Raw genomic sequence first — 14,854 nt, 5'->3', positions numbered from 1 at the left:
TTTGCATTTTCTTCAAATATCTTCTCGATAGAGTATTTATTTATTTACTTATTTTGTTTGTTCTTGTTTTGAAATATGACATGTAGCCTTATCAATCATTTTTTCTAACATATATATATATATATATATATCCACTTTTTCTTTCTTCCTATCGTCTCATCATACAGTTTTCCCTGTTCTTTATTTCTCACGTATGTATCTTATCATTCATTCATTACAGTATTCGTACTTTGGTAAATCCCATATCAAAGACGAGTAATCTAGATTATCACCTTTACCTTGATTTGAATCAGGTTCCATACTTCATGCATTGCATCTTTCTGTTTCGTTTTGAGAAATACGGGTATTGCAAGCTGACGTAGCATACTGTAGCATATCATGATTGACTAGATAATATCTATACTCTTATGTTACAACAGAAATGTAAGTGTGTATACTACCGGATCAAACCACCAAAGAAAAGAAAGAGGAGAAGTGTCCTTGAAAACCCAATGATTTGATCTATGAAGCAAAACCAATAGAAAAGAAAAGAAAAGAAGAGGATGATGCGATATTGAGAAGTTTGAATATGATCAATCACTCGAATCAAAAAGCACCAGAAAAATGAAGAATTGTCCATTGTGTTAAATCGAAATGTCTTGCTAATTTTTTAGCCTACAGCATACCTATGTCTTGACCCCGGGAGGATGACAAAGTTATTTCTGTTCTCGATATCAGATGATTGACCATATCCCAACAACCACCAACCCTACCAACAAGCCAATATCAAATTGGAATAGTCGACTCTGAGATCCGGTGACAGCATCTTTGGAACGGTCGTTGGAAGTCGTATATCCAATAGGCATGAATTCAGTTGCGTTCGTGGCAGTACCGTTTGAGGATTGCACTTGACATAAACCGAGGAATTGCTAGTTCATCTGGATAATTAGCGTTAATAACCAAAAGTCATTCTAACTGAGGATCGAAATGACGTCTCGAAAAGCAAGGAAAGACGCGAAGATCGCAACGAGCCCAACAAAGGCAAGGAAAGAACAAAAAAAAAGAAAAAAAAAAAGAAAGATAAACATATGCGGTATGATTATATCTGTTTTGATGTTGTTGTTGAGCGAAACCATTTTTTTACACTCACACCTAAATTATCTTTAATCTTTTTTGGAGTCGTTTCGCAACCCAAGCAGAAGCTCGCCGAATCAACCATCAAGTCGCTACCCAACGTACCCGTCGAGTTCGTCCCAGCACATAAGCAGGATAGGAACGAGTTGGTATATGTTATATTTCGTTGTTGGGCTGTAAGGTAGGGTGGTATGGAAATGGGCGAAATGTTAGGATTGGACGAAAAAAATGGACATATAACAAATGATCAGTCAATATACAACGCCTTACGTTTAAGAACTACGATAGAGTAACGAGGACTGAACAAGTGGATACGGTATTATATATACTTTGTTTCGTTTTTGCGTGAGCTGACGTGAGGTGATAAAAGCAAACTCACAAACATCACCAAATTGACCTCTACAATAACCCATCGTCACTGCCCAATGGGAACATGCCAATACACAATCTTGATCTACTCCTGCTATACTGGAGTCTGCCACAGCGTTGGGTGTAGCATTTGCATGGGCATCGGGAGATGGTAAGGCTGATACGGTGATATAGAGGATTAGGGAGAGGAAGAAGATTGTTTTGGATAAGACCATTGTGGCGAAGATTGCAATATACTGAAATGTTCTTGTGGAATCCACTTGGTACTTGCTGATGAATTGGTGTTACTGTCTTGATTGCTGGTTATCAATGATGTGAGTTTGGTTGTTTATATATCTTCAGAGATGTTCAAAATGAGGTTGTGCAATACGATGTTACTCTGGGTGAATCGATGATCAGGGGATTGAATATGGTTGATGGGAACAGAAAAGAAGAATAAGGAGAAGTAGTTTATACGGATATGTCGATTGACTACTATCGGTCGTTGATCATGATATACGATATACTATAGAGAAAGGTAAGGTGAAGGTGAAAGATGAAAAGAGGACAGAAGGTTGAGTCTTGGGAAACACGTTTTCTTCTTGTATCACAAGCGAGTCAGTATGACTTATCAGTATGTTTTGATGGGTGATGGTCGACGGTCTAGTCAGTATAAAGGTGAGGCATGGGAAGAAAGATCGGCATTTCAAATATTCATTTCCACCTAGGGGTATCCGACCAGGAAGCGATATTCAACTCCAGCGTCCAAAGGATGGGTCAAAAATTGAGGATTGACGATTTCGGATATAGTCAACTGCTGTACGTTACGTTATCATCACTCACTCGCTCCTTTGTTGGTATCCGGGAAAGGTACAAAGGACATGTCGTATACTGTAGTCAGAGAGAGAGAGAGAGAGAGAGAGTGAAAGTGATTCTATTTCAGGTTGTGTGGTGCGACAACGTCATATTGTATAAGTCAGTCCACGGTCGTGTCCACCCTCAGGTCAGTAAGATCAACATGTGATGATAGTGAGACATCCATCGTTTGAAATCAATCATCAACAAAATCACCCACACCAAGCACGGTCCTCTCAACTTTGCTTAGTGGATTGCAAAGGGGGTCCTTTGGTGTATTGTGTACGTTGTCCGTGCGTGTGAGCTAATTTTCCAGCAAGTTGCTGAATATGGCACTCATCCATCAGCCAGCTTATTACAGTTCATCGTATGGACACCATCAGAACAGCATCGCACTGCAGATCGTTCATGAATTGTTAGTAGACTGATCACGCTTGTCCGATTGCCCTACTGCCACAGACCGTGACTACGACATGGGAGCTGATGTGATTGTCCATCGATACATTCTCGTTCTTTCTTCCATCACAATTTTGAGATATTTGGTAAAAGAAAAATAATGATAAATTGTGACACTTCTTGAGCACGCCGATCACCTCTTTCACTCTATTGTACTGAGTGCACTGTATACATTGGTTACTTCATCTGCATCACAGACAATTCTCGTTAGCATACATCTCATGTGAGATAAATCATTCGAGACAACTCACCAGATGAGCCATTCCAGCGCCTGGATATCTGGTACCGACAACTTCGAAGCTATCCAAAATATCCGAGATGGTCTTGTTCTCCTCGCTGGTGAGCTTGATATTGGCAGCTTGGGTGTTTTCAATAGCTCGTTGAGGTTTGGAAGAACCGGGAATAGGAATGGTCTAAATCACATGTATCACATATTAGCGCGAATCTCATCGTTGAGTAGTTGGAACCAAGATACAAAGTATGATGCCACGAAGGAAGTTTTCAACTCACATAATTGGACAAACCAACGATCCAAGCCAAAGCCAACTGACTCGTGTTAACACCCTTCTTACCAGCGATCTCATCGAGTTTGTCAACCAGTTTTAGATTCTCGTAGAATGCTTCACCCTGGAAACGAGGGATCATCTTCTTGAAATCGCCATCGGGGATATCTTCAGGTGACTTGTAAGTCCTAGTGAGGAATCCTCGACCTAAAGGTGAGTAGGCGAAGATGGGAACTTTGTTGGTGGATGACCATTGGACGACATCCCTAATGGCTTTTTCGAACGAGAAGAGTGATACTTCAATTTCGATAATCGCGATTGGAGTGATCTATCACAGATGAATGCATCAGCTTATTCCGTGAGACTCAACTCCGATATAAGATGCAATAGCAGTAGAGTTGAATCAACTCACTTTTTGAGCCTTTTCTAAACTGTCCACACCCATCTCACTAGCTCCCACAGCAGTGAACAATCCTTCCTTTCTCAATGTATCGAGGTTGGTGAACTGTTCTTCGACCGACGCATGATGAGATAATCTAGCTAGCGAGTAGACATCAATCTTCTTATCGCCTAGGATCTCTTGGGTCTTCTTCAATTCCGATCGGAGGAATTCGATACTGCATTGAAATTTGGATCAACCAAGAACGGTATAAAATGATATGGATCGTATCACTCACTCTTCACCCTTTGGTTGAAGGGTAGTATGATCCGCACCACCTTTAACGACCAAAACAATCTTCTCTTTGTACTCAGGGTGTTTCTTGAAGAAATTAGCGATTAGCTTGATATTGGCGAAATCCGGTCCGTAGAACGTCGCGGTGGACCAACATGTCGCACCGGCATCTGCTGCGGCTCTATTTACGCAGAGTGGAATCAAGTCAGCAGATAAGACGTATGACAATATGATGGATAGTGGGTATAGGAAGCACCGCTCACTTGATAGCTTTGAAGCTCTCTTCTTCAGGTGGTGGGGTGGGTGTCCAAGTCAATTGCATTAACCCGTAACCCATTCGTCCAACTTGGTGTCCTGCGACGGATACTTGTGGGATTGGCGATGACATAGTGGTTCGTGATCGATAGAGTAGTGGTATGTTGAGTTGTTATTGGTTGTCGATTCGTTGTTGTGCTGTAGCAGATGATGAGAAGGATCAACGAGGTATGGTATGTTGATCCCAGAGTATGTACTATTTATACCTGATACCCAGTGACGGGTAAAGTGGAGGGAGGGTATGATACAATCGGTCGACGAGGTGGAGAACTGCAGTCTAGGGTATGCGTGCCTGAGGGATCAGAGGTGACCTCCGCCTCGGTCCCGGATTGTATGGATGAGATTTCACGAGTGGAGGGGAATGGATTATGTAATGCAATCGGTCGTGATCTTCCCGCACCACAAGGTTAAGCTGTTCATCAATACAAACTTCAGCTCATACGGGACAGAGAACTTTGCGAGTACAGTATCTCGTCTTGTTACGTGTAAACAACAATGGTGGGAAAAAAACTGATGATTAGTATCGCAGTCAGCCCTCGACTTGGTTGATCTTATACCTCTGGCATATATGATATCAAGGAAACACGTATGTTGTTTGTTCATCATTTTTCATTTGCATTTCATGGGTTTTGGATTGGGTTCGATGGAATCGATAGATTCAACCTCTGACTAGAGTACTACAGCTAACATCTTTCCGTCCTCTTGACTTCACTTGTGAGATTCCACTGATACCAGATACGTATCCTGCTATGTCCGGAATACTTCACTCTATTTCGCTCATATCACCTTACTTGAAACGGTATGATTAAGCAGGGAGTTCGAATTTTTGACCACGAAGAACCCTAACGATGACAAATTAGCACTTGTGTTGGAATCGACAATTGAGACGAGATTGCGTGCCAGACTGAAACTTACTTGGTGACGTACTGATGCGACAGACAGCACATGACTGGATCAGTTGACGCACTTTTCAACAACATATTGACAAATGATGTGGTTACACTTACTATATAACCGAAATCCGCGTAAATACCAGTTTGGATCAGTCCTGCTACTACCGCGATAGGGTCAAAAGCACCTTCGGTGAAATATCTACAATGGGAAGAATCGGCTGGTCAGCATCACTATCTCTGATATCAATCCAACCAGAACACATCTTGGACATCTGCTCGTCTTCTTCCTTGTCTGATCGAACGGCGATTCTCCAATACTACGATCTTCATTCTCCGCTATGACGTACATTCTCTCCTCTAATCCGGTCCCTTGATATCACAGAACACCGCACTCACCTATACATCCAATTAGGAATGTACAGACCCCTATACAGACCCAGCGCAGCGAGATAGTGCGTAGTGATAGTTTCAGCTTCACCGGTACGTTGCAACATGAACAGTTGAGGTAAGATCGCGACTGATTCCAACCAAATTGAAAATGCCCAAGTGAGTTCGAAGGGTGTGTAGGCGTAGTTGAACAGTAAAGCTAGGATAGCAACGGGTGGGAGCAGGTAGGTGAGCTTGAATGTATCGAGAGAAGCATCGTGTGTTGGTCTGTACATCAAAGTCAAACAGTCAGCTCTTCGTGACGATACCAAAGCAGTGAGGGTCTGGCGACGTCTTCAGGTTCTTCCTATTTCGTTAGATCGCTGCAAAGTATAAGGAGGCGTCTGACTTACCTGAATTTAACTTTCATCAAGAACAAGGTATAACCAGTCGACCCAATGAAGAACAACTTCATTATCGTATTATACAATGAAACGTATGGTCCAGTCAACAGATCGACATATCTCGTCAGGAATACCGTCAAGTACAATGCCTGAGTCTTGAAGGAGATTCCTCGACATGATCTGGAAGTTTGGATTTTGTGGAGGAGGATAAAAATGGATGCGAGATGGGATAAATCACCTGTATAGATGGTATGTTATGACAAAAGGTCAGTATCTACCAGATCCATCTCATCGCGTACATCATACGTGATATACCTGAACTGGTTCTTGGTCGTATACGGAACCACTCACCCAAGAAACGGAAGATATTCATGATGCTTCTGGATTCACTAACACGATGATAGTGTTAGACTGCGGAAGGAGGTTAAGAGGGAGTTGACGTGAAGGTGGGAAATAACCGATATGGTTGATGGTTCACCAAGTTGACAAGCCTTTATTCTCTTGCTCGGAATCGTTGGACAGAGATGGTACGTATATCTAGTAGCTCGACACTAACCGAAGATATTGTTATGGACGAGTGAGTACACTACTCCACATCGTCTATCATATGCATCCATCCACGTTGATGCTTAATCTCAAGTGCTTGACGCGTAACTGACATAGAGAGAGGCGGAGTTAGCACCTTGGACCGAGTGTGGCGCATGGACCCACTCTCCACCGCGACAGGCAACCAGCAATGAGCAATGAGCAATCGTCCAGTTTAGGACCTTCGGTCAAAGCAAAGATATTCAAAAACACCTACTAACACTTGTTATCTTCTTCTCATCCTTCAAGACTTGGGAAGATAAACAGGAGGTTCATACAACATGTGAGCTGTTTTGATTACGTGGTAGCTATCAGACCAAGCTGAACATATCATGCATCACACCAGGTCCTCCTCAAAACCATCGATAATCTCTCAGGAGATCGAATCGATTTCATTGCATAACCCCATTCCACTGCATCTACGAATATACGGACTACCCATCTTATGTAAGTCCAACATATCAGCTCTTTTTCCAACACCGATATAGACAATCAGTTGATGTCTATCCTACATGAACAGCGTTCTATCCATTACTGTATTACACCTATTATCACAAATACGACGAATGGGTGGTATCGGAAGAATGGACTTTCATTTACTGTGTATTACTCTTTGCTGGTCACGCTTTGAGTTTCTTGATTACTGCTTGGTCCAGTGGATTCAACGCTAGAATCAGTTATACCACTGTAAGCTTCGTTCCCTTCTCCCTATCTCCGATGAAAGGGAAAAGAAAAGCTTATGGGGTTTTGGTCCGAATGCAATAGGCCAATTCATTGAAAGACGCTTCGAAGATTAGAGTGATTCCTAATAAAGGTAGAGGTAAAGGTGAAATTGTTCCATTGGATAGTAAATTGGTACGTCCATCGGCTGTACATACCAAGATCACGACGGGCTGATCGATATTCTGTATAGGCTCCAGGAGCTTCTGAACCTACTTATTCGTTCATCTATCAAAGAGATACCTATGTTTACGATGGTAAGTTAAGATCAGAGATTTGTCCGCAATCACCCTCGACTTACAGTAAATCATAGCATCGACCAATGCATTCACCCCAATCCCATACCCATGCGACTCTTCCCCACCTCTATCGACTTTCCAATCCTCCAAGGGAATCTTGACTCACCCGTCGACCAAATCGTCCGCACCGAATTTAGAAGTACTCAAATCAACCTACGGACCCAACGAATGTCATATCCCCATCCCCAAATTCACCGAACTCTTCGCTGAACATGCCGTAGCTCCATTCTTCGTTTTCCAGATATTCTGTGTGGCTTTGTGGTGTTTAGATGAATATTGGTATTACTCCTTGTTTACCGCTTTCATGTTGGTCGTTTTTGAATGTACCGTGGTATTCCAGGTAAGTGAACTTGACTTTCTCAATCGATCCACCCATCGATAATTGGCGAGAGTGAATAGCAACATGAAAGCTTGATTTGCAATAGCTGACAATTCGTCTTTACCCATTTTAGCGAGTAAGAACCTTGACCGAATTCAGAACGATGAGTATCACACCGTACCACGTTCAGACTTTCAGAGATGGTAAATGGGTAGATGTGATCAGTACTGAACTTGTCCCAGGAGATCTCGTTAGCATACGTAAGCTACGTCTCTTATCTCAAACGACTATAACAGCTTATTCTCCTTTTCTTGTAGTGCGAACCAAACCTGATTCCGGTATCCCATGCGATCTGCTCTTACTACGTGGAACATGTATCGTCAACGAAGCTATGCTTTCTGGAGAATCTACACCATTGTTGAAAGAAAGTGTCGAGCTTCGTGAAGGATCAGATAGGCTGGATATGAATGGAGCAGATAGGAATAGCGTTTTGTTCTCTGGTACCAAGGCATTGCAAGTTGAGAAAGCCGGTGAGGGCGGTTTAACCAGTAAGTTCACCCCAGGCGGTATAGAATTCCTATGCTGATTCAGCTGTTCTATAGCACCCGATGGAGGATGTCTCGCCGTTGTCCTTCGAACTGGCTTCGGTACCACTCAAGGTCAATTGGTCAGAACCATGATTTTCTCTACTGAACGAGTCTCGGCAAACACCTTCGAAGCGTTCTTGTTCATTGGATTCTTACTTATCTTCGCTATCGCTGCTAGTGCATACGTATGGATCAAAGGTGAGCTGTCACAATGTCACGACACTTGACGTTACGGCGAAGAAGAGCTCATATCATACCATACACAGGACTCGAAAGGGGAATGGCCAAAGGAAAACTCCTGTTGGATTGTGTTTTGATCATCACCTCTGTCGTACCTCCCGAGCTACCTATGGAATTGTCACTCGCTGTCAATGCATCGCTCGTTGCCCTTCAGAAATACGGTGAGTCAACAGCTGAATCTCTCCAGAGATGCCGCTGACACGAAGCTGTCATAGCCATCTTCTGTACTGAACCGTTCAGAATTCCCTTTGCTGGTCGAGTCGACGTATGTTGTTTCGACAAGACTGGTACAATCACTGGAGAGAACTTGGTAGTAGAGGGTATAGCCGGTATCGAGTACGTTGACTGCTACATCCATTTGCGATAGTCCAACTTACGCCTCAACACAGATCTTCCGATCCTAAGAAGCTTGTTCCCGTAACTGAGACCGGCAAGAACACTACCCTCACCCTTGCTGCCGCTCATGCCCTGGTATTGCTGGAAGATGGAACGATCGTTGGTGATCCCATGGAAAAGACCACCCTCTCGGCACTTGATTGGAAACTTTCCAAAGGTGAGTTGACAATATCTGGACAGCTTATCATATATGTCAACTTACGGTATGTCATCATGCTAGGCGACAATATCTCACCCAACTCTAAAGAAGCACCTCACAAGCATCAAATCAATATACGAAGACGATACCAATTCTCCTCTGCGCTTAAGAGAATGTCCACCATCTCTGCCATCTCCGATGCCCATGGTAGAAAATGGATCGCGGCTGTTAAAGGTGCACCTGAGACGTTGAAGGGGATGTATACCTCCGTTCCTGAATATTACGAGGAGACTTATCGATGGTACACCCGAAGAGGAAGTCGAGTCTTGGCTTTGGGTATCAAGGAGATGAACGTCAGGCCCGAACAGGTAAGCTTTTTTTTTTTGTCTCCGGTAAACAAGAGCCAAAAGCTTACTTTTTAATGTTCATTCTCAGATCAACACCATTCAGAGAGATGAAGTAGAATCCAAATTGACTTTTGCCGGGTTCCTCGTCTTCCACTGTCCACTCAAACCTGATGCGGTTGAAACTCTCAAGATGCTCAACGATTCTTCTCATAGGGTGAGCTATGGTTTCAGTCGTTTGACCTGAAACAGAACTTAGCTAACAATTCGTAATAGTGTATCATGATTACCGGTGATAATCCTTTGACTGCTGTTCACGTTGCCAAGGATGTCGAAATTGTTGATCGGGAGACGATGATCCTGGATTTGAAGGAAGGTACAACCTCCGATGGTGAGTTCACTTAAATTACTGTATAGTTCACTCAACTGATGGAATTCAATCGTAGAACTCGTGTGGAAGAACGTCGATGAAACCATTGTCATCCCCGTCAAGGCATCTGAACCATGCGATCAAAAATTGTTCGACGAATATGATATCTGTATAACCGGAGCTGCATTGAAACAGTACGAAAACCTCCCATCCTGGCATCAACTATGTAAACACACATGGGTATATGCGAGAGTATCGCCCTCGCAAAAAGAATTCATCTTATCTACCCTTAGGGATCTAGGATATATCACTCTAATGGCTGGAGATGGAACCAATGATGTGGGAGCATTGAAACAAGCTCATATCGGAGTTGCGTTATTGGATGGATCGCCTGAAGATCTAAAAGCTATTGCTGAACATCAAAAGATGGAAAGGATGAAGAAAGTATATGAACAACAAGTTAAGATATCAGCGAGGTTCAACCAACCTCCTCCACCTCCCCCACCAGCACTCAGAGATGCTTATCCAGAATTGGTAAAGACTCAACAGGAAGTGGCGGAGAAACATCAGGGAGCGAGAAAACAGAATCCTATGGAGAAGGTGAGTTTGGGACCGCACTTACACTTTTACCGCCTCTGATTATCAGCAGTGTCATGAAATGCAATATGTGCTGATTGTACTTTGTGTGTAGTTTGACATGGCCACCATCACTGCGAAATTATCCGAATTGGACGAAGATCAAGATGTCCCTCAAATCAAATTAGGTGATGCCTCCTGCGCTGCACCATTCACATCGAAACTTTCAAACGTATCTGCCATTACCAATATCATCCGACAAGGTCGATGTACCCTCGTAGCTACCATTCAAATGTACAAGATCTTAGCGTTGAACTGTCTCATCACGGCGTACTCGTTGAGTGTACAATATTTGGATGGAATCAAATTTGGTGATTATCAAGTTACGATCACGGGGATGTTGATGAGTGTTTGTTTCCTTTGTATTTCGAGGGCTAAGGTGAGTTCCTTCATCTGCATGACTATATGGTGAACAGAATAAAGCTGATGAGGAGTTTTGTTTCTGATAGCCTGTGGAGAAACTATCCAAGGAAAGACCATTGGGCAACATATTCAACTTCTACGTGCTTCTCTCGGTGTTGTTACAATTCGCTATTCATATAGTGGCTTTGGTCTACATTACTGGATTATCAAAATCCTTAGAAGAGTGAGTAACTGAAGTTTCTACCTTACTCTTCTCCTTTCTTGCCTTACTTATACTCTTAACCGTTTTGTTTGTAGTCGAGGAGAAGTAGATTTGGAAAAGAAGTTTGAACCTACTTTACTCAACACTGCGATCTACCTTCTTGGTCTATCTCAACAAGTTTCGACGTTCGTGTTGAATTTCCAAGGTAGACCTTTCAGAGAGGGAATAAGGGAGAACCCACCTCTCTATTGGGGGTTATTGGGTGTATCGGCTGTGGCTTATAGTGGTGCGACGGATTTCGTACCTGAGTTGAACAGGTGGTTACAACTTGTGGAAATGAGCTCATCCGTGAGTTTGATCTCACCTATTACTTTTTTTTTACACTCGGAGCTGATTCTCTTTGCTGTATGTCCAGTTCAAATTCAAGTTGACCACTTCGATGATACTTGATTTCATCGGTTGTTGGGCGATTGAGAAATCATGTAAATCCTTGTTTGCTAATCTCGAACCTGCCGAGTTGGTCACTAGAGGTAGAGAACGAAGGGAGAAGAGGAGAGTGGAGGAGGAGAGATCGAAAGCTATAACGGATGCTGAGAAGAAGGAGCAGTAAGATGAGAAAAAAAAAACATAGATAACATGCTTGATTGATTGATTGTCTATATCATTTGTCATACAATTTTTTCACAATCTCCGCCGTGGTGAGGATGATCTATATAAATAGTAAGCGTATCATAGAAAGGTCATTTGTCTCTTCTCGTTATACATATAAAGATATATACCCATGCATAGAATCACAATGCCATTCGACCTTCACTTGTGAGAAGAAGGTCTCATGGTGACTAACTGTTACGTTTGGATTGCATATGGTACGGCCCGGTGGATGACCACGGAACAAGCTAGGAAGGGAGGAAGGAACGGAGTAAGGGTTTAGTTGAAGTTGAAGTCAAGGAGATCCGTTCTTTTGATGCTCGTCTTCTTGACGGAATCCCGTGTTGTTTTTGTGTCTTTGGCGGCTGTGTCTGTCTTGCTCCTCGTCTTTGTCTCGGTGTGTCTATGCACCGTACTGCATGCACTTGGGCCTGCAAACATACTACGTAGTCTCGTTGACATGTGTGAAATACGAGATGCAATGTGGAACGATGAGATCCAAGCGATACGATAGATCCTTTGGAATCGCAAGTTGATTCAGGGTCCATCCGCATCCCAAATTTAATTTAATCTCTCGATCACTTTTTTTTTATCTGTAAGTATATCCCCATGAGATTTTGGATGATGTTGAATGATGGAAACCGAGTAAATCCGAGTCTGAGCGTAAGACTGAGTCTAAGTCGAGACATGTATGTATGCACGTATGGTCTAGACTGGTGTCATGGTGATAGAGAGATTGGCTAGTAGTAGTGATGAGACTAGAGTACTGTGGTGTGGTGTGATAGACTGCCAAGAATTGATAGTGTGAAACCCCCAAAAGGAACGTAACCACCGTGGTCATACAGTGCCGCAGCAAATCAACAAATCACCATAACGTATAACCGGTACTATCCCATTCCATCACTAACCCAATATTTTATTCATAATTTTTAATTTATCATCATCCAACCCCTTCATCATTTATTATCCATTGACCTGACCCTCTCAAGCCCAGCCCAGTCTACTTCACAACATTCCATTCCTCATCCAAATACCAGTAACGTAAACGGAATCTATCCCAATCCCAACGAAAAGTATCCTTCCGTCGACTCATTCGCTCGTCATCAATAGCAGCCAGATAGTTCCCAAATCCTATCATCTTTTCTTCCTTTCTTTTTCTTTTAACAATCAAGAAAACACAAAAGACAGGTTCATCATCCAGTGATCCTGTTGAAGTGTTGATAATAACAAAATTCAACCTACCCGTCAAGCGTTAATAACGCTTAGGAAATCATTCAAACTGTCCTCGAAACCTTCTGCCGCTTCTTCTTCTACTACTGTAAATAACAATAAGACATTATCTTCACCACCTATATCGTTGAGACCTTCGTTTGAATACGCTACTACACCTTCTCAATCTATTCCTCGAATCTTACAACCTCCACCACTTCAACCTCCTTCCAAGACACGAACTGGAAATAGACAGATACATACTGCCGTACGAGTCAATATGCCCTTCCACGCTGAACCCCTCCGAGCGAATAAGGAGATCGACATTGATCTCGAGCATTCGGTAGCTGCTCAGAAGTTCCCCGATATTCGAGCTGTACTGGAAGGAAATAGATGGTGGTCTAGAAAGGTCACAGAGGAACAGCCTGAAGTATGGGCAGAGCAAGTTAAAGGGCAGGTGAGTGGATGTCTACTTTTAGTTGAGCTGGACTAGATTTGCCTGGATAACCAGTGGTCTAGGTTGGAATGACAAGGAGTTGAGCTGACGAGATATCTCTTTCTTACACCTACGTTTCTACCGACCACTCTAATCGACGACTACACTACACTACATTACAAAACAACTATCACACTCCCTCCGCTACGCACTGCTACACCACTCCCCGTTTATAGGCACCAAACTTCCTCTGGATAGGATGTGCAGACTCCAGAGTACCAGAGGTTACTATCATGGCTAGGAAACCGGGAGAAGTGTTCGTGCAAGTGAGTGTGACCTCCTTTACCTAACATACCTTCCGCAGTATCCGTCCATTTCACGCACATACCGCTTTCCCTTTTGTACCATCAACTTTCAACGTTTGGATCACGTCTCTGATCCAACATTCCACTGTAGCGAAACGTAGCAAACCAATTCCAACCTCAAGATGACGCTTCTCAAGCATTGTTGAATTACGCCATCATGAATGTTGGTGTCTGTCATGGTAAGTTGATTCTTGTAATCCTCATATATCAGTTTTTCCCCTCTTGACCCACAGGTTATTAATATCGGGTATCACGTAGTCATCGTCGTCGGTCATACAGGTTGTGGTGGCTGTATCGCCGCCTACGACCTCCCTGCCCCTAAACAGAATGAAGAATTCTGTGATCCCTCTACACCCTTGACTCGATTCTTGGACCCAATCATCAGGTTGAAGCACTCTTTACCTGAGGGAAGCGATGTCAATGATCTGATTAGGGAGAATGTGAAGATGAGCGTTAGAAATGTCGTTGATAGTCCTGTGAGTGGATTTTCACTTATCGCACTATGGTCTCCCTTGTAACAGTGAATCAAGAAGAGAAGGGAAAGGGTGGATGCTGCCATAAAAAAGAAAAAAGATCTCGAGAGATAACGATCATAGGCTGACACTTTTTTGTGTTGTTTTCCACAGACAATCCAGAATGCTTGGGAGTTAGCTAGAAAAGGTGAATTCCGAAAGGTATACGTCCACGGATGGGTAAGTCAATATCCTCATTGTACATTCTGGATCAGATATCACCGATAGTACCTATACAGAGCACATTGCGAATATAAGAAAGAAAGAAAAACTGACCCTCTTCACTCTAACCTAGTTATACGATCTCTCTACCGGTCTCTTGATCGATCTCAACATCACTCAAGGTCCCGAACCAATTGTACTCGACTCTGATAAGCCCAAGGTTAACGGTACTGCTTAAGCTCAAACAGTTCCACATTCGCTCGGTTCAATTCCATCAGTGGTTTGACGCTTGGATTTTCATTCCTAGAAATGCCCATATATAGATGTTCATAGATGGATTCTTGCTTCTCTTTCTCTCTCTTCTTCCATCGTGTGCTTGTCTGTCTGGGTCTTTGG

General features: G+C 43.0%; 5 protein-coding genes across 5 annotated transcripts; 2 read left to right on the top strand and 3 right to left on the bottom strand.

The window, feature by feature from the left end:
* Nucleotides 1–713: 713 nt before the first annotated feature.
* Nucleotides 714–1,697, bottom strand: V865_001295 (uncharacterized protein; the record flags this gene model as incomplete). The annotated part of the gene is made up of 3 exons (XM_066225114.1): nucleotides 714–908; nucleotides 1,130–1,287; nucleotides 1,493–1,697. The coding sequence occupies 3 exons, from the start codon at nucleotides 1,695–1,697 to the stop codon at nucleotides 714–716; spliced, it is 558 nt and encodes a 185-aa protein (XP_066081211.1).
* A 1,308-nt stretch (nucleotides 1,698–3,005) lies between these two features.
* On the bottom strand, nucleotides 3,006–4,336 carry V865_001294 (uncharacterized protein; the record flags this gene model as incomplete). Its single annotated transcript, XM_066225113.1, has 5 exons — nucleotides 3,006–3,185; nucleotides 3,283–3,603; nucleotides 3,688–3,892; nucleotides 3,953–4,129; nucleotides 4,212–4,336. 5 exons carry the CDS (start codon nucleotides 4,334–4,336, stop codon nucleotides 3,006–3,008), a joined length of 1,008 nt encoding a protein of 335 aa, XP_066081210.1.
* Nucleotides 4,337–5,068: 732 nt separating this feature from the next.
* On the bottom strand, nucleotides 5,069–6,299 carry V865_001293 (uncharacterized protein; the record flags this gene model as incomplete). The annotated part of the gene is made up of 6 exons (XM_066225112.1): nucleotides 5,069–5,105; nucleotides 5,179–5,189; nucleotides 5,271–5,355; nucleotides 5,553–5,810; nucleotides 5,936–6,164; nucleotides 6,278–6,299. 6 exons carry the CDS (start codon nucleotides 6,297–6,299, stop codon nucleotides 5,069–5,071), a joined length of 642 nt encoding a protein of 213 aa, XP_066081209.1.
* Nucleotides 6,300–6,843: 544 nt separating this feature from the next.
* V865_001292 (uncharacterized protein) lies at nucleotides 6,844–11,736 on the top strand (the record flags this gene model as incomplete). Its single annotated transcript, XM_066225111.1, has 19 exons — nucleotides 6,844–6,958; nucleotides 7,032–7,198; nucleotides 7,277–7,366; nucleotides 7,425–7,488; nucleotides 7,545–7,870; nucleotides 7,983–8,109; nucleotides 8,167–8,397; nucleotides 8,452–8,634; nucleotides 8,703–8,837; nucleotides 8,892–9,012; nucleotides 9,066–9,229; nucleotides 9,293–9,579; nucleotides 9,647–9,772; nucleotides 9,832–9,946; nucleotides 10,002–10,525; nucleotides 10,617–10,940; nucleotides 11,011–11,147; nucleotides 11,222–11,474; nucleotides 11,542–11,736. 19 exons carry the CDS (start codon nucleotides 6,844–6,846, stop codon nucleotides 11,734–11,736), a joined length of 3,684 nt encoding a protein of 1,227 aa, XP_066081208.1.
* A 1,527-nt stretch (nucleotides 11,737–13,263) lies between these two features.
* Nucleotides 13,264–14,696, top strand: V865_001291 (uncharacterized protein; the record flags this gene model as incomplete). The annotated part of the gene is made up of 6 exons (XM_066225110.1): nucleotides 13,264–13,440; nucleotides 13,656–13,745; nucleotides 13,876–13,963; nucleotides 14,043–14,260; nucleotides 14,411–14,476; nucleotides 14,592–14,696. 6 exons carry the CDS (start codon nucleotides 13,264–13,266, stop codon nucleotides 14,694–14,696), a joined length of 744 nt encoding a protein of 247 aa, XP_066081207.1.
* Nucleotides 14,697–14,854: the final 158 nt, after the last annotated feature.

This window comes from Kwoniella europaea, chromosome 1 (genome assembly GCF_036810445.1).
Source record: "Kwoniella europaea PYCC6329 chromosome 1, complete sequence".
NCBI lineage: Eukaryota > Fungi > Basidiomycota > Tremellomycetes > Tremellales > Cryptococcaceae > Kwoniella > Kwoniella europaea.
The sequence above is the reverse complement of the archived record's forward strand: the minus strand, read 5'-3'. Positions and strand labels throughout refer to the sequence as shown.